The sequence below is a fragment of the Anas platyrhynchos genome, chromosome 21 (assembly GCF_047663525.1).
Source record: "Anas platyrhynchos isolate ZD024472 breed Pekin duck chromosome 21, IASCAAS_PekinDuck_T2T, whole genome shotgun sequence".
NCBI classification, from domain to species: domain Eukaryota; kingdom Metazoa; phylum Chordata; class Aves; order Anseriformes; family Anatidae; genus Anas; species Anas platyrhynchos.
In genome coordinates, this window is record NC_092607.1 from 14,434,766 (window position 1) to 14,456,890 (window position 22,125).

At 37.8% G+C, this 22,125-nt stretch overlaps 1 protein-coding gene across 6 annotated transcripts in view; it reads left to right on the forward strand.

Annotated features, from left to right (window-relative positions):
* CDH4 (cadherin 4) overlaps positions 1–22,125 on the forward strand; it is a 670,220-nt gene that overhangs the window by 226,731 nt on the left and 421,364 nt on the right. Inside the window, exon 1 of one of the 6 annotated variants that reach the window (XM_027442885.3) lies at positions 18,575–18,703. The exons of 4 other annotated variants lie outside the window; for them this stretch is intronic. In XM_027442885.3, the coding sequence (XP_027298686.1) occupies positions 18,673–18,703 (31 nt within the window). In that variant the 5' untranslated portion in view covers positions 18,575–18,672. Of the gene's footprint in view, positions 1–18,574; positions 18,704–22,125 lie in introns of those variants that run through there. One more of the 6 variants, XM_072026339.1, reaches the window with a different exon arrangement.

Sequence of the window (22,125 nt, forward strand, 5' to 3'; positions counted from 1 at the left end):
GTCATTGGAACTCTTCTGACTTACATCTACTGAAAATCTGGCACATAATATTCCTGCTGGTCTTTTCTTTTACCCAATAGTTGCTCTACACTGAGTTGGCACTACAAACAAAGCTTTCTCTTACTAAGTGATAGAGGGTGGCATGGCTTCCAGCACTGCTGATTCAGCACAGCAGAGGCCATTTTCCTCATTTCTTTGTGAGCTAGATTAAATTACTCTGCAGGCTGGACTGGAGCCACAGGCCATGGTTTTACAGTCTTATAACATGGTATCCCAGCCCATGGCATCTGAGTGGTCTGGCTGTGTGCAAAGCTCTTCTGCTTCACTGCAAAGCATTTTTCGATTCATCTGTGTCTTTACAAGGCTAATGCCAGCAGTGTTGAAAATATTTTGATTTTCTGGTTGATGCAAAATAAAATAAGGTTCCATTAATTGAATGAAGGGATATCATGAGGATCAGGTTAGTATAAAAACTCCACTGTATTTGTTTGTCATGGCAACGTTTCTTTAGATTTGCCTTACAGAACTACAGGAAAATAAATAAAGACTGTAGTTTTTTAATGAATGTAACACAGTGAGTTATCCTGTCTGAGTTATCCTGAGTTTGGGGGATTGTGCCATGAGAGCTGTTTGAGTGGTTCACCAAAATTTTGGGACCTGGAAATCCTTTTTTTTTGTGTGTGTGTGTGTGTCTCTGTATAGGGACATTTCTTGTCTATTCTGAATGGGGTTGGAATAGAACCAAGGGGGTGAGGCAGTGGGATGCACTTTGTGGGATGCATCTTTTTCACATCCTTGAGGGCTGAGATGTGGTACGTCTGTGACTGCAGCACATGGATAGAGAAATAAAGAGTGTTTTCTGCTCAATGATGAGTGCTGGCTTCGTGTATTCAAAAAGTGTGCATATTCTGCTGTGCTCTCCAGTTGAGCTTCATGATTGCAGCTCATAGCAAAAAGGCTTTCTTTAGTGGAGCATGGATGTTGCTTTGATTTACCCTTGCTCCTCCAATGTTCACGATCAATCCAAAAAGGATTCTGTTCTGGTGAATGGAGAAAGCAACACTGTTAATGAGGGGATAAAAGGTCAAACAGATCAAAAAGTAAAAGCCAGCCTGCTTCCAATGTAAAGAACAGTTTAAGTCGATGCTGTCTAATCCAGATGTTCAAATGAAGCTGAGACCAGGCTTAAAGAATTTTCACAATAGGTTTAGAAATTTCACTCCATCTCTTCTCCCAAGCCTGAGTATCTAATCACATTGTTGGCTGACTTCACGAGCTTGCAGTATATCCAAAAGACAGGGACACCATACATGTGGTTATCTTTGAGTTGCCTTACTGCTTTTCAGTGTTATCTATGTTGTTTAAACACACGCAATCCTCCTGGTTTGAACACAAAGATGGATGTCTTTTTGTGATTAAAAAATATTATACAGTCAGAATATTTTTCATTATAATAATTCCCTAAGTATGGTACAGAAATAAGGTTTATGTTGCCGGTTTCAATTCCAAAACAAAAATGGACAGATCAGGAAAGTTGTGTCAGTTATTTCTATTTTCTGAGACCTAGTTCCAGTCTCACAATATCAGGTAGTGTAGCTGAGCAAAGGGTTTATCTATTGATTTCTGAGTGTATTGTGCTGTTAATCTAAAACTTCTTTCCCCAGTGGAATTTCTATTCAGAAGACTCTAGCCAAGTTCAAGAAAGTTATTTGATTTTGGAAGTTTGAAAGAATAATAATAAAAGAAGGATTGATGCAGTTGGATTTTCATGAGCTTAGTCGTCTAGTAAAATATAAAGGCTCCTGCCTCCTGCACGTATCCTTGACAGTTTAGTTCATTATTTAGGAGCAAAGCATAGTACAGAGATCACTGAAGTTTTACTGTATGAGAATTTCCAATTATGAAACATTTTGGGAGGAAAGTTTCAAGCTTTGGTGATGTAACAAATTATTAAAAAAAAAAAAAAAAGTGCAGCTTTTCATAAATTCATGCCTTGTTTCTTAATAATTAGACCTTTTCTGCTAACTTTTAAACAATTAAAATTCATGCTAGAAATGCCTTAATGTAATTTCCTAATAAGAGAGTTGTGGTAAGGAAATTGCACTGTATATACAGAGTATATCTTACATCTGACATTCCTTAAGTACTTAAGGAAACCAAATGTTTTACAGGAGCAATAACAGGAGAGTAGATGGTGTAAAAGAAATGGATGAGATGTAATTGTTAGCAAAATTACGCATTTTTGTGTTTTGGGGATACAGTCTTGTCTTGCTGAAGTTGGTTGTCTGGTCTCATAATAGGATTATCCTGTTTCATTGGGATGTTGTCAAATTAAATCAAGGAAAGGGGACTTGTGTCTGAAAGAGCTTCTTTGGAAACGTTCCCTGCTCTGGAGTACAGGAGTTTGTTAGAAATGACAATTATTACTTCTTCAGCTTTGAAAGTGTACTTGTCTGCTGCTCTTTATGCAAAAAATTGAGCTCTTTGGAGGTGTCCGATTAATCTGAACTGCTGTCTTGTGGCATACCCAGATGGGAAGCTAGATGTTAAGAGTGTGATTGAAGAACTACTTGGTATGTGTTAATGTTGTATTCGTGATACAGTTGGTTTTTGTTGGTAGCATTTACAGTTTCTTCAGCCCTCATAGTGAGTAACACAGCAGAATTTATTCCTGAATAGTTCAATTTGCTTAAATGGGCTAATTTTCTTAAGTAGGTAAATATTACATTTTATTTTATGCTTCAGATTTACTTTAGATGAAAGCCCAAAGCCAGGTTGGACATACTTTTCTTTTCGAACTCCTATTTTAGTGCTGGGTGAATTGGACAGAGAGGATTTGGCCTGGTCAACTGTTAAGAGTAAATGAATTTACTGGAGCTAGGGTAAAAAACCTCTCACGTTTAAAACTGTGCTAAAGATACAAGTTTTTGAACCAGATAGAAAACAGTGATTTTTATTTTACTTTTTTTTTTTAATCCCCATGTAGAAATAAGTGCTCCAGAATATCTGAAACATCCACCAGTATCATTTCACTGCTGAGAATTGGGTAACTGTGTAAAATTATATTGACCTGAGGGGATTGAAATACAGAAGTAGCCATACGCTTAACTGTGCAGGAATCAAACTGTTTTACTGATAGCATTTTATTGATTCATCTTCTCTCGGTGTTACACGTAGCCTGAAGCTTTGCAAAATGACCTGGCGATGTTTTTGTATCGTGGACATTGCAATATTGCAGCTCTTCATAGGTATTGAAATTTCATATATGGACTGAGAGCTCTCATAATTATTGAGATACGTAATGACTGAGACTGCAGATGGGTCTTCCAGAGGTTTCATTTCCAGCTAGATAGCTGGCAATTCCTCTCTTCTGTTTAAGGATCTGCTGTCCTGCCTTTTCTCTGCAGCTATTGAGGCTTCTCCCTGTGGAAAGCTGAACCGTAGCTTGGACTTAATGAAGATGCGTAAATGATTGAAATTGCCTTAACAAGGCAGCACTTCATATACAGTAGCAATGAAAATGTTTCTTGCTGTTTGCAAGGGATACTTTGTCGTTTTCACAAAGGAACCATGGTTTCCAGCAGTATTATAAAAATAATAATAACAAAAAAAAATCCTTCTTATGACAAAGCTTTAAGAAAATGAATGGCTTAAGAAACCACAATGGCAGATTGTAAATTTAACCTGCATGTGTTAACTAATTAAATTCTTTTGAAAGAGCTAATTTCATGTATTTTATTTAATGAAGGCTTACTTAAAATTTTAATGATGTGGGTCTTTTCTCTTCAGTCGAATGCCATATTGACTCATGACATATTTTTACACAGGCTTCATTCTGCCGTGAACAACAGTAGTTGAAAATGTGAGCGCTTGATAAATTATCATTAAATTAGCGTATTGTAGTTGCAGATTTCTGTTAGGGTAGTTCAGTGTGATATGAATTGATCGCATTATACTTGCTGTTTTTTAAAGGTACAGCACTACTATTGATTACACTTTATCTCAAGTGTTTCATCAGCCTGCTGGCGGGCTTGTTCCCCACACAATTTTAGAAAGTACAAACCTTTGTGCATTTCTTTACTGCACATTTCCTGCATCTGCATGTCCTTTTCTACTGTGCATACTCTGAAAGAGGCTGAGCTGCTCTGAATTTGTGCTGCACCCTCGTGCACAGCGGCTCTGCCCCATCCTGGGGCTTTGGATGCTGCTGCAGGGTGCTGCCAGGAGACTCTCCTGGTACCCGGTCCTCCTGGGCTGATCTGCAAGTCTTCCTGACACCAAGGGTGAAATCAGTTCTGTGAAGGTTTTCTGCATACGCATGTGCGATGGGGGGTTCACCACAGCAGTTGGTGTAATTGTCTGTAGCTGTGATGTGTGGCACAAATGATATCGGAAAAGCGAGAACTTACATCTTGGATAGTCAATGCTTTCAGATGTTTTTCCCCATTAACTTGAATAGTGGATTTCTTCTGTAAATCTTGGAAGATGCAGACCTATTTCAATACTAAATGTATTGGAAAAGGATTGCTGTCAAGGCTTGTCCATCTAATTAAATTGCCTTATTAGCACTGGGAAACAGTCTTCCAAAGATGACATTAGATGAATAATCTCCCTAGCTTCTGTAGGTTAAAATTGTATGGCTTTTAATCAAATACAAAACTAAAATTATATGGCCTTTAATCAAAAGCAGAAACTAAAAGTCCAACAACAAAACACAGAAGTGTTGCTCTAATCACCCGTTTTGTGTGATCTGTGGTAATTCAATATTGCTTAAATACAAATTGGCATTTCAGCTGTCTGTGAAATGTTTTCAGACTTCAGTTACCACAAGTGCTCGATGCTGTGAGGGCTCTGCCGCCTTATGCTTCGGGCTGATGGCATGCCGGTGCTCACGTCTTTTGCACACTAATAAAGTTTGTCATGATTCATTTTGACGTGCTTAGCCACACGTATGAAACTTTTTGTCATAAAGTCCCGTGATCCACTGGGTTTCTTTGCAGTCCATCTTGGTAATTATTGTCCCTTCAGTCCTTACTGGAGAAGGAAGTAACAGGAGTTTGACAGAAAACCAAAATACTCAAATTTATTTGAGTAAGAGCCCTGATGTTGTTTTTGGACAGGTGGAGGACTTACCATGGGAGGAAGCTACCAAGTGAAATCAAATACACTTTGACCCTTGAGCTTTGCAAATCTGGTTTGAGTGACTGCCAGCAGATGTGCGTTACCCAAATATAAACTACTGACCCTGTGGGACCTGAGAGGCCAGTAAGAGGATGAAGGGGTGCTGCTGCCCTTCGACTTCATGAGCACCCTGTGCCTTCCACATGGGAGGCCAAGGATGTTGTGGAGGCTGAAAGCTCGCTTTCTTTTACAAATGGGAGAGAAAACTGTCACTGTGGCAGAAGAAAGGTGCATATTTGTTTGGGGCTGGTAACGGATAGAATCATCATAATACTGAGCACAAGACTTCTAAAATTTGTTAGAAGTTTCAAAAAACAAATGCTTGTGTTAATTAGTCTAGTTGCCTGTCATCTTTATTCACTAATTTAAGCAACAAGAAAAAACTGAGTGGTAGAATGTATTTCTTAAGTCTCCATGATCAAAGTTTACAGAAGGAGGAAGAATAGTTATGAATACTGCTCATAACTACTTCCTCAAATGCAGATTTGAGATATGTTTTCTATTGTAGTATGAGGACTTTTTTGTAAAATCTAGTTGATGGTGAAGTGTTGATGAATGTTGTTCAGATATTAGTCATCCTCATCACTTTCAGATGTACGTTGTGATGACATTGAGGTCATACAGAAAGAAATGTCTTCAAACAAGCAATTAAAACCTATTGTTAATGTTTATGTGCCTACACATATTGACTAATAGTCTCACTGTGTCCTTGTCTTCCTCTGTATCTAGCTCTTTATCTTTAATTAAACTGCAAATAATCTTTGAAGTGGAGATTCTAGTTTTCCTGACCTGTGTTTATAAAGCATCAGCATAGTGGGATCCTGGCCATGTGTGGAGTCTCCCAGTTTATTTCTTGAAATGAATGATTAAGAAAAACAAATTGGAGATGTATTTGGGTAACTGTTCAATTTCCTGCCCAGATATTGTGTCAGAGCAGGTTGATAAGAAAATCTGTCCAGTATTTATTTATTTACTTTTATAGGTCTGGTGTTTGTTTTGAAAGGACTGTGAGGCAGGAGAAGGAAGACAGCTGCTAGCTTTGACTAATTATGAGGGTTCTTCAAGGATGAATGGATGTAAATGGGAGAAAATAATAAAAGAGCTATGACAGCGTGTGCATTTGGAGGCAGGTGGGAAGTGGTGGTGGTGCCCGCGGCTGCCAGGCTGGGAGGGACAGTCGGAGCTGACTGTGGGATGCTGCGGGAAGCCAGCCCGGCTGGTGCCATAGCAGCGAAAGTTTCCAGTGGTCTCGTTTTGCTGTCTTGAAGGAGGATAGAAAATGCCAAGGAAACAGAAAGAAGCCTGCCATAATCATGACACAAGATAACTGGGAAATAATAGAGTACAGTGCAAGAGCTCATGTGCTGTCAGCCACTGATGTACATCTTACTCCATTCGCAGCTTCATAATTTGCAGTGAAAATCTTTAGTCAGAAACCAGCTGATTTCTTTGTTTCTTTTCATTCTGCTCCTTCTAGATAAGGGAATGAAAGGATTACTTCATAGAGACGTAATTCAAATGTCGATGTTCTGGCTCATTACAGAAAGCAGCACAGCCTCCTTAAAAGAGCAAAGCATCAGAATGATACCCCATCTGATCACCTACCTAGCCATACTCCTAGCAAACTCAGAAACCCCATTAGCCCGGAGGATTCGCTACTGTGTGAATTCCTCAGGTGCGTTTGTCTGTAGCTGATTTGTTCTGAATTACAGTTCCCAAATTGGGTGTGCTGTTTCTGTGAGGATTACTTTGAAGTAGCTTTTAATTTATGTCCTTGAGTCCACTTATACTGCTCTACTGCTGTGTCCATGGTCACTTTTAGTTTTTAGGTAAGTAGATGAAGGCAGAAGAGGAGGAAGTGGGTCTACTATCCTTAAATATATTACATATATTTATTAATCTGTGAAGAATAAAGAGAACATCTAAAAGTTGGCCACATGTATTGGATTTCCCAAAACTTGATTTGCAGAACTGACTTTTGAAATCATTGTCTTCATTAAAGGATTTAGTTAAATATCTTTCAAATTTAGATGTTGATTTTTTTGTTTGTTTTTTTCCTTCTTCCCTTTTTTGCTCAGTTAGATGAATACTTAGTAGGGAAGTGTGTGCATTTCTGCTGAAAGGCATGCCTAAAACAAGAGACCAAAAGAAAGAAAAATAATCTAGGAGAATTCAGTTAAGTGTCCGCTGGGTTTCAATGATAGTTTACATTATGATGTTAAGTTCTTTTCAGCAGTTCAGTTGCTGCGACCTTAAAGGAAACTCTTGCAGACTGAGCTTTCTCTATTTCTGGGAGAAGAAATTGTGTATTTTGTGCATGCATGCTTTTCTACCATATATGGTTCCCACTGAATTTGGACGCTAGGGGCAGTGGCTAAAGGTTTAGTTTAAGGATGAGAGTTGTGGGATGGCACTTCCTCATAGTGAGTTTCTAAAAATAAAAATAATCATAATAAAAAATGTGTTTAAAGCTTTTTAACAGCACTTTGTCTGGTTCAGAAGATTTTTTTTTAAATTATAGTAATAATAAAAAAGGCATAGAAGTGTCTCCGAATAGCTGATAGGTTTGTTTTTCCTTGTTTATGGGTAAATGACAGAGGTACATCTGTTCCTCATCTGTATAGTCAAGTATCTCCAGTTTTTAAGATATTTCTTGACATTCTTTCAGGTTTTAAAGCCAGGTGTAAGATCAGATAGAATTACAGATATCCCCAACTTTCAAAACAATGTTCCTGCCTGAAAACTCTTTTACTTGTATTTGTGGCTTTAATGAGGCACGGTATAAACATCATACTAACAGAAGCAGTGAAAAGGAAAAAAAGCCAACCCAACAATCCACAAGAAAATCTTTCCACATGTTTACAGTAAAGCCAAAATAATTGGGCTGTGTTTATTTAACTTAAATGCTCAGGGATATGTCATCTTATAAAAATGACATTACTGGGCTAAACCAATAAGTAGCGTGTAAGTCAAATGCCAGAACAGGAAATACTTAGCCTGACTCAAGATTTTATTATTTTTACAAGTTGCATATACTGCTGTCAATAAAGAGGGCAAATAACTGTAGATAAAGCTCTTTGCGTGCCATTAATTGTGAGAGTAAGTATGTGCCTTTAGATCACAAACAGCCTGATTTGCATGTGCAATCAGGCAGCTAGGTATCCTGTAGCTAGCCGTTCTACATCTTAATTGTATCTGCAGTATTGTGTCTGCAGAGTTGGAAGCTTTCTTTTAAAGATCACACCCCTAAAAGTGAAGAACACATAAGCTGTCTCACTGGGGATTTTTGTTTGCTTTGCTTTTTTTCCTCTAAATTCAATCATTCATTCAAGTAAATATATATACCCTTTGAAAGAATGGCCTGAGGAATCTGACACTGGCCATCAGTTAGTGGATTTTGCTTAGTAATTGCTTCATCTATTCAATACTATTGAAAATACCCTTGAGCAGAATATAGCTGCAGGGGAACAACACTCTAAAGCAGCCACCTAATTAATGAATCTTATTGCCACTTAGACAAGCATTATGCAGTTGGCCTTGCTTGTCAGTATAGATCTGTTCTTGCGACATTATATATTTGTCCAGAAAACTGTTCTGATTATTAGAAAAATGAATAAAGAGGATTTGCGAGGCTGTTGTTAGGGTCCACAAATGAAACAGATTGTATTTTCAGCATGCAGTTGCGTTCCTAGCATTACAGGTGTCACCAACATCTTATGGCTGCGTGGAACAACAAATGAATTCTCTTAGCGTTTATCTCAGGAGCCGTGACCAAGATTATTCACTGCATTTAGATGAAGTGAAAACAAAGTCGTCACAGCCAGAGTCTGAAAGCAGGTAAATTGTTTTCATATATTAGAAATGAGAGCAAAGCAGAGGTAAAAACGTATGTGTTTTTTTTTTGTTTAATGTTTAAAATATGCAAGCCTTTGGGTGCCTACAGTGAGCACCTGGATTTTGTAGACAGGTTGGTGGATAAAGCATTTGTCTCCAGTTGGATAAATTGGGTAATAATGTCTGCTGGTGATGAGCCTTTTCTGAATATCTTTTGAAGGAAGTTACTTTAATAAAAGTCATCCTAATAGTCAACAAACAATTAGTCCCTAAGAAAATAAATTATGTTTATTCCTGAAATCATTCTAGTAGCAAAAACTGTAATTTTGAGTCAGAGCTTGTATTTTGAAATGTATTGAAGTCACAGATGAATTTAGTGACCAGTCAGTAAGTAAAAAGGTGTATACACTTTTAAGAACTGTAATTTGAATCAATGGCTATAACAATCCCCTCTTTATTGAGAGGTTCTCTTCCAGAGCACAGTTCTGCAAGTCCCCACTACCATGTCCTATGGCTTCCATGCATATGAGACCCCACATTAAGACCCCAGTATTGCTTATAAATCCTTTAAATTTATGCAGCATTTTAAAATGTAAATTTCTGCTTCTCTGTGGAGGCTCACTGAAACCTGTGATTTCTACTTATGCTTATGAGAGCTCTTTGAATAAAATCACTTCCATTAGTAAATTCCTCTGATGGAATGTGGACGGACCTTTACTGTGAGATAGTCACTGGACCATTTTTCTGTTCTCTGAAGACCCTAATACATGGAGAATTTTGATCCTGAGGCATCATTACTGCTTTTACTGCTTTGTGTGTTGGTGGTTAGCATGGCAGCTTCTCTGCTTCAGTCTGTGTTGACTTCTGGGCTTCTGGAGCTCCTCAGTGAACAGCCTGGGTTGGTGTGGATCTGCCCCACTTCTGCCTTCCCTTCATAGATGATGCGAGCATTCTTTGGCTACCTCTTACTGTCTGGTCTTTGCTTCTTTTACTTTTTTTTTTACTTTTTTTTTTTTTTTTTTGGGTGAGACAGCACATAACACACCTAAACATGAAATTTTGGGAAGAATTTTTAACACTTGCAAGCGGCATTTGAGTGAGTAATTCCAGCAACTTTGATAGTCAGTGAAACAGTCTTTGCCTAATGGTTTGAGTAGTAAAAGTAGTATGGGTTAATATTTGTGGCTCTATATCATAAAAAATAACTTACCTAGCTGTTTTGAATCATTTTTCCCCAGCGGACATGGCCACAACATCTTTCAGTGCTGGTCAGTCATTTTCAAGTCAGTGAGCATCTGGGTTGGTTATTAGCCAGCAGAGAGATCAATTAGGGCTACTGGGGGTATGTTAGAAGGAAAGGATTGAAAAACATGAATTTTATTGATCAATTGTCCTGTACAATCAACATCGCTACAAGCAGGTCTTAAAGCTATGTGAGAACTAGATGGAAGTTCTTTTCTGCTCTTGCGTGTCTCTTGAATCGAGAGTGAAATACTTCAGTCAACAGAGACTGCAAATTACTGAGGTTCAGAAATCCAAACTTTGATAAAGCAATAAGCTAATTAATAAAGCATAAACAGTATTGTTAGCTTTAATATGCTGTGCATTGCTGAAGATCCTTTATTTTATGGAGTATATTTGTCTTAAAGTGATTATGTTGCTAATTATAAGGCTCACTAGTCTGTTTAACAGGAGTCCAAATAATTATAATTTGTTTGCAGCTCCCACCCTATGTATTTTCATGCACTAAGACAAATATTTTGCTGAATGATTGATCTTCTGCATGCCTTTTTGTATGTTTATGAAAATTCAATGTTTCAGTTTTGTACTAAGAAAAATATTTCCAATTTTGTTGCTCGTGTTCTGACAGCATGTTAGTAAACTGACGAAACTTGAGGATAAGGCCACAGGAGGGATGATTGACTCTCAGAACTTTAACTGAATGTGTTCCTAGTAAAGTTCATAACAAAATTCCTTTTCCTGCTTTTGTATACTTGTACTACTTTTGTATAATGCATTTTGCATTAAAAAAATGGACGGAAGTTCCTTCATGCTCTTAGTTATTGGTTGTCTTGAAGCAAGAATAAACCTTCCAGCCAGTTCCAGCCTTGAAAGCAATTTGGGAGACAAGTTCCACGACTCTCATGGGAGTAACACGAAGGACAAAATTCTTAACAGGCTTTTCTATGAATACTCAAGTTAGGGCCTCTTGAAATCAGTAGCAAGCATCTAAAAACCTGCATGAACTTGAACACCCAGAGAATGGGTCATTTAATCTTAGGAAAAAATTGTCGAGTTTTTATAAAAAGATCAGAAAATTGAGGCTAAACCACCAAAGTCACTGCTAGAACTGGAGCTGTACTTCAGAAAATGGCTTAAGTGAGAAGTCAGCGTTATGAAATTAACTCTTTGTTTTGTGGCCAAAAAAGGTAAGTAGAGTTGTTTCTCTGAATCTTGTTGTAAGTTTGCTGAAGTTTAGGTAGCAAAATGGTTGCTTGAAAAAATACCTAGCAAAAAATTCACTACCTCAGACTTAGATAATAGTTTCTGAAAATAGCTGGGCTGCCAGAATGTCAGTATTTGGAATGAGAAGATTGCTAAGGGGAAATGGCAAGTAATAAGGGGCCTAAAGAGACATGAAAAGCTAGCAGCTTCATTTTACTTTGAGGGGAGAGAAAATTGCTTAGCACTACTTATAGCATCTTTCATTCAAAGATCTCAAAGCTTGCTGAACCAAACATAATTCTTTGAAGAGAGGTATAGACTAATGATCACTTTACTCATCATTGAAATGCAGCCGTCTGTACTGGAGCATACTGACTATTTGGCAGCAGCCATCAATGCTACCTCGAAGTTCAGTACAGAAGGTAAAGAGCAAAAATGCAGCTGAGAAGAGGCTAGAACAGCAGAATGCACTGAAATGACATCAGTTATGTCTGTACATCACAAATCTTAATTTAAAGGAAAGAAAAAGGCTACAAGTGAAAATACTTCTTCTCTTCTGATACTCGCATTTGTTATTCTGCCAAACTTGTCCTTTATTAGGAAAAAAATGGGGCAGACAAGGTTCTTGATATTAAAATACCCTAGCAGAACTGTTAGGATTCCATTCTGCTCTAAAACCGGAGTGCCAGTTGGCTGTATTAGCCCTTAATACTTTTCTTCTTCAGTGTACATGTAACTGCATTAATTGGTCATTTACCAACAAACTTGAAAGATTAATACAATTTAGCTAGGAAAATAACTAGATTTTTAATATATATAATGGAGAAAAATTGAGTTAAGTTGTTCTTTCTTTTTGGATGATTGTATCTTTTTTCTTCTCTCCCACCACCTGTTTCTTAGAAGGACAGGAACTCTGGTTTAACTTACAATACTGTGAATCAGAAAAGTGCAGCCTTAACTGTGATGCATAAATATAACCTCTTTTACTCTGCAAGTAATAGCTGCACCCGTAGCTCTATTAAGAGCTGTTAAAGTGCATGAACAAGTCCTGAGAGGCTCCAGCATTGACGGTCTGGGTGCTGCAGGAAGAACCCATGTGTGCCCTTCGTAGCACCAGGCTTCAGAGGAGGCGGGGGGGGAGAAGACAGAATGGGAACAACTGATTAACTGCGGCATTAATCGGAATACTTTCTCTGAGTCCTGGAAAATCTTTGCAAGCAAAGTATTATTTGATCACTGCTGATTATATATTGTCAGGCGTTTAAGTACATAACTGTGTTTATGCCGAGCTCTCTGAACCAGAAGGAGAAGGAAACTTCCTAATGACCTCCTAGAGAGTCAAGCCCCAAGCATTAGGTCTAGCGCTGTGTTTTTCATCTGATGCCAGACGGTTCTAAAGAGGTCTTAATGCAGCTCCAACAGTTTATGCTATTTAATAAATCTAATCTGTAAAACAGGTCACGTAAAAAAACTAAAAACTTTTCTTCTAATTACAGTAAGATTTTATTGAATGCACATTATACATATAGATCATAATACTTATTAAAAAAGACTATTAAGATTTTACAGTTCAAGATTTTACAGGCAGTGGGAACAGTGGAAGCCTAATGCTTTCTGAGAATCATATCTGCATTAGCAAGATAAAGGACAATTTAGGAAGATTACAAAAGCAATGATTTAGAGTACAACATAAAAATCTGCTGAGAACTAATTCGCAATGCCAGCTGCTGCTAAGCTTCTTAATCTTTATCTAGTTCAATTAAAATCTGAATGTTTGGGATTTCATTAACAACTGGGGACTTGGAAATTACATGCACTTTTACACTGTATTCAACTGCTTATGCACATTATTGGAAGTTGCCTGGAATGTCTTCAGGTAGACTGAGATATAATTAAAACTTAAGTACTTAAAGGATAATGCAGAGGTAAAAGAGGATTATTTTAATTTTTCTGTCAGATCCAATTGACAAAAAAAAATCTTGCACAAGTCAAAATGAGTTACAGACCAGTAAGAATTTTAATGCAAGTGATATTTGTAGCTGATTGTGCAATCAGATGTGCAGATCAAATAGCTTCACTGGAGGGCGGAGTGAACTGGATATTGTAATTGTGGTCTGTACTGATTGTGTTTTGTGTGGGGAAGAAAATATTTCACATCTATCGTTCACTTCTGTACTGATGTAACCACGCTGCTATCAATTAATTATGCATTTCAAAGAATCTGCAAGTAGGCCTTTCTAAAATTAAACTAAGCAAAGTGATGAACAAGCTTTTAATCACTTAATACTGTGTATAAAAAATAGTTTCTTTCCATTAATTCTTCAAGAATAATTCTTCTAAAAGTTTTTTTTTTTTTTTTTTTTTTTTCAGAAGTAGAAAGAGACTTCATTTTTTTCCCTCCGTATTGTTTTTCTTCTTTCTATTTTCTGTGAGCATGTTTGCCATCTCTGCAATGCCTGCTGGTTTAAATAAGAGGCATTAAATACATGTTGGAGTTTAGTAAATCGTAAATATTTGGAAGCAGTCCTTAAAAAGATGAAGATTTGGTTATTTGATGGTATTCTTTGATACAAGAACACTGACTGATATTTCTTCTCCATGTAATGGGGCAGGATTCGTGCTGGCAGTATTTCCAAGGAGAGCAGGATGCTGGCAGGGTGATGCCTGCTGATGGGAGTGAAGCTGGGCAGGGTTTCCCCGGGTCAGGGACAGCGCCGTGGGATGTGCTGCCTAAGCTCCGGGTCAAATTCTTAGCTGGTCTGAATTTTTCTAAGTTTCATACTGGATTGGATTTCTTTCTCTTTAATTATTTAGATCTAATGATCTTAGGTGCCACTATAGGATGTGGAGATGAGAATATTTCAGAACAAATGAGGGTATTTAAGGTGGTGTAGGTACTTCAGGATAATTGGTACAAGATGTAGAGACAGCCTGGACTTGTTTAAATGGTGTGTTTTGATCAAGTTAACTTTTAAAATGCTAAAATGATAAAAAAGAAATTATTCAGTAGTGAAATTACTTAACATGTTTGGGGAAATTTTGTTCACTTTTGTCTTTAGAAGTCAAAGACTATTCTTAGCAGAAGAAAACAGTGAGGTTTTGCCTACCTGGCTCCTTGATCTATTTTTTTTCTCCTTAAGTTGTGCTTACAAAGCAAGACCAGTGTGTAGGATTGCTGCCATATATAATTTCCAAAAGCTATATGCCATTTTTTTCCCCTCCATGCTTTTTAATGGAAGCAAGTGTGGCAGGGATGCTTCAGAAAAGTGAAGAGTACAAGAAAGGAAAGTATAAGAATTTTCACTTGAGTGAAAATTTGGCCAAAGAGAATAGCAAATGTGTTCTGCTGCCCTGTTTAACATTTGTGCCTGGATGTTTTTTTATATGCTAGGTAAAAAGAGTGAAGCTACCCTCTGAAAGAAGGTTATATTTTATGCAAGCAGTTATCATGAAGTTATGTGTATTCACCATAGTGATGGAAAACTTTCTTTATGGCTGTCTGTCACATTTGCACAGGGTGGAATAGGTTAGCAGTATGATGAGCACATCTTGAGCAGATCTTTCACCTGTGTTCAGAGGGGTCCAGAGAGCCTTATGGGCCCCTCTTGGCCTTCTGCCAAAAAACACTGCAGTCTTGAGCATCCCTGCAAGGTGGGTGCTACATGGGCATAGCTGGAAGTGGGTCTTCGAGCTGGCAGAGAAGCAGGGCTGAGTCATTTTTGTCTGGAGTTGATCCTGTGACTTGAATGAATTCATCATCCAGCTACAGCGTTCCTCGTATATGGAGCCCAGTGAGGTATGTAGTACTTCGGCTTTATAGTTCTTAATTTGTTCTGCTATGTGCTGGGATATGTGCTCTCAAAAGAGCAGAAAATCTGTTCTTTCCTCTGACTACTGAATGCATTTAGTATATAGGGGCGTTTCTTTAATTGTAGGGTTTATTTTCTGATTTCAAATGGATCAGCCATTAAGTAGCCAACATAGTACGACAATCTGGACATAAGATCCCTCAGCTTTGGTGTTTTCAAAATTTAAGGGTTTTTATCAAAGATTAAAAATAGTAATAAAAAGGGCAAAAAAAAATCCTTCCCTTTTTCTTTTGTATAATGAGAAAACTGAAATAAATAAAATGAAGAATATTGATATATCAGAAATGCGAACAGTAAACGTGTCGCTAGGGAGATGAGTGGGAGTTGAGAGCAAAGATAACTACAGATCTGATAAGTATCTGTACATTTGGCTTCAGATGTGAAAATCAGTGCCACAGATTGATCCTACAGGAGTAATAAATACATATTATCTGTAATTATTCTCAAACTTCATAAACCTTATTTTAATAACATCCTTTGCATCACTTTTTTTTGGAGATCTTTTCTTTTTATGACACTGTCAAGCTTTTTAATTTTAATTTCAAGAAAATTGCTCCAGCTGTTATGGATTTCGTTTCAGCTTCCAATTGAGCATTTCTGTCATTCTCTCAGAACCTGATAAACTGTCCCACTTCTTTCCTCCTGAGGCTAAGAGTTTCCTTTGGAGAGTTCTGGCAGCAGCTTGGAAGGTTTCCGTTTCTGAGCTATACCTAAATGGTGGCTTTGTTGTTGTTTGTTCATTTCTTTGTTTTAAGGGGACTGAAGGCTGTGAATTTGCAACTTCTTTTACAAATACTATTTTGGATGTAATTCCACCTTCCAGTATTATCCTGCAGTGGAAACTCCACAAGATTTTGAAGCTTGCACAGCTTTTGCTGCAATCACTGAAATCACGTAATGAGTTTTATCCATGGAACTCCAGTCATCTGCAATATGACATGCAAGGAATCATCAATACTACCCTGAAGGTGAAGGATCAGCCCTTTGTTAGGAGTCACTTGGTTTTGAAGGGCTGGAGGCAGACCTCTGCTCATGCATACCAGCACCTGCTGGTTGCTGAGGGCTGCAACTCATTTGTGCCGATGGTTCTCCCAGCAGTAATGTGGTAACAGCAATTGCAGTTAACAAAGAAGTTTGTTCTTGTTGTTTTTGTTTTTCTCGTTTGTTTGTTTGTTTGTTTGTTTGTTTTTTGTCAGTGGCAGTGGTATTTTTGTTTTGTTTTATTTTTTTTAAGAGGATTACAAGTTTACCCGTGGAATGCTATGTCTGAAAAAATGTGCTTGTTCAAGTAGAAAAGTAGGGAAAAAAATGGTGCTCAAGCAAGTTGAGTAAGTACTTCTGAGTGGATGTGGGAGGCAACTTGGAATAAATCTCATGCAAAGTGTTGATGTTTAAATTTGGTAATATAAACAACATTTATTTTTTTAATTTACATTTTAGAAATATTTTTATGTCAAAATTTGTTGTCAAATAGGAAATACTCTTGTTGAATGTGTTACAAAATGTTCTTTTATCAACGGACTGAGTAGCATGGTATATGTGCTACCAGCACTCCTGTGGCTCTGTGTTGAGCTGGGATCGGCATCGATATTGGAAGTGTTATTGGGTTTCCTCTACTGTTAGAAGTGTGATCACATTTCACAGTGTCCTGAGGTCTGAAGCAATCATGAACAGACAGTAAGCAAAATTTCAAGTGCTGCTTTTTTGAAGATCAGAAATTAAACATAGAGCAGTGTACTCCTCTGCATATCTGTTGATGTGTTGACCACGTTTTGAGATGGAGATGCTGTTAGATCTTAAACCAGTAAATTTCAGTACTAAGTTTTCTTTGCTTTCCTAGTAGCAATGAAACAGTGAAACTTAACTCATTTACATTAGTGTGATTCTCCATCTCCTCTTCCCTAAGGTGGGGTACCCAGGTGTGAGTGGTAGGCCTTGTCTGCTCAAACAAAAAATTCTTTTACCCCTTAACTGCTACATTTTTGTCCTCTTTCCCAAGGGCTTTGCAGCACTTCTCTCATTGTGTAGCCAGAAGCATTTGAACAACCCGTAGACACCCTCCAGTACAAGATACAAGAAGATGCACATTCACATTCCTGTTGCACAAATTCGTGTGATGGGAGCTGCTGCAGCTTGGGTTTGGCCTGGCTGTGCTTATGGCCATGCTGGGGACTTGCAGGAGGATCAAAACTGTGAATTTTAATAAAAAACTGAAATACTCCACTTGTCCAGAAAAAAAAGATGCAATTTTCAGGTTAATGTCTGTCTCCATCCTGTTTCCCAACTTGTTAATAAACAAATAAAATAAAATTACATTTTTGGAATGAAAAATAAAAATAAACTTATAAAACTCTCCTGGTTTTTATTTTTGTAAAAATGAAACTTGAGTAAATGTGAACAACTTGCGGACAATTTCTGTCCTTGAATAGAGTATTTTTTTAATGTAATTCAGCTTCAATTTCAAATTTTATATTTTATATTTGTTAATAACATTTTTTTTTACTATATCTAAAGATTGCCATCTACTGGCATGTAATAGCTTTGGGGTCTGTTATTGTTCATAAATCTGAAAATTCAATAAAGTTATTTTCTCAGCTGATTCTGTGATTGCATTTTATTTCATAGGATAGGGGCAATAGTTGGGGAAACATTAACAGCATTTACTTTATCACGCCAACTACAGTGCAATATACGGTTAATTAAAAGGCCATTATAGCAAAGCACTGATTTTTCCCACGTGAATGATCTTTCTCTTCCCCCAAATTAAGCCATGTTTCATATTCCTCTAAGAACAGAAGAACACATTATTTAAGTAAAAAATGTACTGTTTCTTTAAACATTTGAAGCAATGCTGTCCTCCTGGTATATAGTGGTTTGGTGGCTCCATAAACAAGATGGGGGTAGAACTATGCAAATTCCAAAATTGTGGGAGACTCCTCTCCCTCCTCAAGTGAATTTTTAGTTTACCCTAAAATTCCTTAGATGTCTAGACCCTAATTCATCACAGCTTCCCCTCTAGTCAGCAGAGCATGGTGACCTCTGGAGGAATATATTAGCTGAGAAGAAGGGGCAGATTTGACCCCAGACAAGCTTTGAGCAGGTAAATAGGAGCACTGAATCCCTGTTGCAAGGTTCTGTGTTGATATGCACCTGAGACTACTACAGTCTTAAAAATTAATGGCAGCTGTTGGTAGCTACTCCTACATTGATTTCAGGTTGGCAGAATGTACTCCAGGTGTGCAAAAGGGATTGGTCCCATGTACAGGGACCTGTTTTTCCTCAAGAAGGTCAGGGGAGGGGAGGAATCTGGTGTTTGCTGGGATAAGCTGAGGATGTGGTCCCTATGTCTTATAGGAGCTGCGATTCCAAAGCAGGTGAGTACACCCATAAGATAGGCAGAATTCTGGTTTTACCTAGTTCCTTTATATTTCTTAAAGGCAAATTGCTCAGCATACTGGTTTTCCTGCGTCTTATTTTTAGATCTGTTTTTGTGAGGAAGCACTTAGGTGCCTGCGTGTGGCTTTGCTTTCCCTTTCGAGGACACGGAGCCTAGAAACTTAGCTTTGCCTGTTCCTAGTCACCTGTGTGGGACATTAAAGCTGCGTAGTCTAAAATTTTTGAAGTAATTTGCAAAGGCCCATGCTGTTTTTTTGGTGAAAACAGTGTACTTTTATCTGTGTGGAGAATCTTATGATTGCTTCTTCAAGAGAAAATAAACCACTTATACCAAGCAGATAATATTGTAAATGTGAACATCCTGCTACTTTTTCCATTGTTATGAAGTGTGCAAAATACTGTTTCACCAGAGAAAGTGGTCTCTACTTCAGGGGTAAAGCCTAGCTTTCATGTGATGTAAGAGCTGTTGCTATTCAAGCTTTATTGAACTGTAAAGGAAGTAGTCATGTAAAACTTGTGTAACTTATTGAGGCATTAACTAAAGCTGCCCTAGGGCTGCCTTCACACATGTGCTACTATTGTTGATTTCCTATCTGCTATTCTTATGTTGTGTAGGGATTTGCTACATTTGTATACTTGCAGCCTCTTGTCTGAGGTCTTCACCCCTCTCGGTTTCTGCTTTTTCTGGTCAGTAGAGAGAAGAATGTAAAATAATTTAAAGACAACAACAACAAAAAAATGGGTGTTTAAATATAAATTGTCCTGAAGTTATTCTGTATGAGCCTCATAAAATATATTTAGTCTAGATAGTCAACTGTTGACATCTTACTTGGATTTCTGCTAGATAAATTACTTCCAATTGTATGTCCGTGTATGTATTTACTGGTAATTATGAATCATATTCTTGGCTGTTTAAGGCAGATAGGCTTTCCACCATTTGCTCACATAAGCCTGTTCTGTACTTTGATGTATTAGGCATATTTTAGATGTAGAAGAGTAGGGAGATGTACTGAGAGGCCATATGGCATGAACCTATAACCTGAAGCAAAGTCAATAAAGATAATTGAATGCAAAGAATAAGAACACAAAATTCTCCCATCTTGTGTAGGTGGAGATAATTTTTGATGTGCACCAGCTTGTGGAAACACAACATTCATGTAGTGGTGCTCCTGAACTGTAGTCCTTTGTGCTCAAGGGATGTGGCAGAGTGAGTTAAGCCATCAAACCCGAGAGCTGTTATACTGTCTGCCTTGTGAGGGGTGAGAACTCTGAGGCAAACATTCTCTTTGGTGAGATAAATGTTGGCCTTCTCAACTCTTCAAGGCGGAGGAAGCCTTTGAGAGGTAAGTGCTGACTCTTCCCTTCTATAGGCGTCTTTTGTAAGTGAATGTGTTTGCAATAGAAAATAGCCCATTAATGTGGTGATTGATTGACATGAAAATGCAGTTATAGGTTTGGTAAGACAAATGCATATTCACAGAAGCTCTGATGAAATGCTGTGTAGGCCATACTCTCTTATTACAGATGGTTTCCTGATTTTTTAGTGTTTTTTTTTCTTATTATAAGCAGTCAATTGACTTCCAGTTATAATATGAACTGCAGTAAATCTTGCTGTTGTGGTGGCAGTTAATCGCAGATCAACAGGCATAAATTGTGTGAGGCAAGTCCTTGCTATTAAGAGGTGAGCCATTCATTAACTTAAGAAATTGCATTATTCTGGGTTCCTCTGTGGCATACTTAAGTCTCATTTCTCTTAAGATATTCCGGGTGCTTGCACTGGCCTGTAATACCTTTCAGTATCATTTGACTTGCTGTGGAGTGAAAATTACCTTGATTACACAGAATGGCAGAAACAGTTTGAAGTTTCTCAGTGATTTGCCCAAAAATTTTTCTTAAAAACCGTATCCCAAATTGTTCAGGCATACACCTGTTTTGAGTAGGGGTCAGTAAATGTGTTATGCTGACAGGAATGAAGGAAATGAATCCTACCTCACTTAGTCTTTCTTCTTGTTTTGGTGAGAGCAGTAATGGCTGTCCTTCTGCCCTCCATGCTGTTAGATGTTCCCTCATGTCTCTCATGTTCTTTGCCATCTTGTTGATCTTTGTGTGTTCAGAGTTGTTCACTACAACCAAAGAAATCTGCTTGCTCTGGTGCGCTTAAAAAAAAAAAAAAAAGTTTGACCAGAGAAGAAAGCAAGGATGGCAAGTGAATATGTGCCTCCTGGAGGTTGGAGTCCATGGTGAAGCAACTTCAGGTGCGGCCTCCTTCTAAATGCCTCTGAGAGACTTCTCATGTGCCAGACTTCCCAAGCTACAAAACTAGAGAGAGATACCTGAGCTGTCTTTTGAGATATTATGAATGTAAGTATATTTAAAGCTTGTGAGATGAGAATCATAAATCGAGAGTTTTTTTCACAGTGATAGTATCTTACTCTTGAAGTGGCCTGAGCTCAGCCTTAGCAAAAATTTCATGCGGATTGCTTCAGGTTTCTGAATCAGTGTTGCTTTTGTGATTCTTGTAATGTTTGGGATGATTTTGGAGGAAATCTGATAAGTTGTACTAGTGTCTGCTGGGTAGATTTACCACAGAGGCTATCAATGAGGTACGCAGGATGCTTTTAGCATGGTCGATGCAGCAGGAAGCAGGGACTGTTCCTGCGGCTGCAGTATGCTTGTGGTGTTCTGGGCTGTTAGAGGGGCTGCTCATCAGACCATGGAAGAGGTCAGAAATAGAAACAGTCCACCCAGAAACACAAGGGATGTCAGAGCCTTTACAACAGGCTGGGTACACATCTGAAGTCTGTATCCAGACTGGATCGCTCATTTGAATAAAACTGTATTTACAGAATACATCCCAAGCTATTTGGCAGCACCTGAGTGTTCTAGCCTAAGAACATATATTAGATAGTGTTCTTAACTTTATAGAAAGAAATCCTTGGAAATTATTACTGCTTCTGGTTTTGTTCCTGAAAAACCTGTTTAAAGGAAGTATGGAAGGAATCTTATTTTATTTTTTGGGTGGGCAGGTAAGCTTTATTATGGGAGATGATAATTAACAAATTTTAAGGGTCAACATGATTGTCATGTGCTACAAGGAGAGGTAGTTTATTCTCCTAAATCAAGTCTCTGGGAACAAAACAAATTTTGGACTGTTACGTAGATGAGCAGAAAAAAAGAAAGATCAATTCAGCTTTTCGGTTGTTGTTTATTTTTGTTCATTCTCATTGAAAAATAATGCATCTTTGGAAAAAATGTCACTGCTTGCTTAAGTTAGAGTGAACTGTCTGGCTGTGATGATTTACTAGGGGAAGCCATGTCAATGATTCCAATATTTGATAGTAAATGAACTTGTCAACAAGTAAAATTAAAAATGAGACTGTAACTTATATATTTTTCCCTG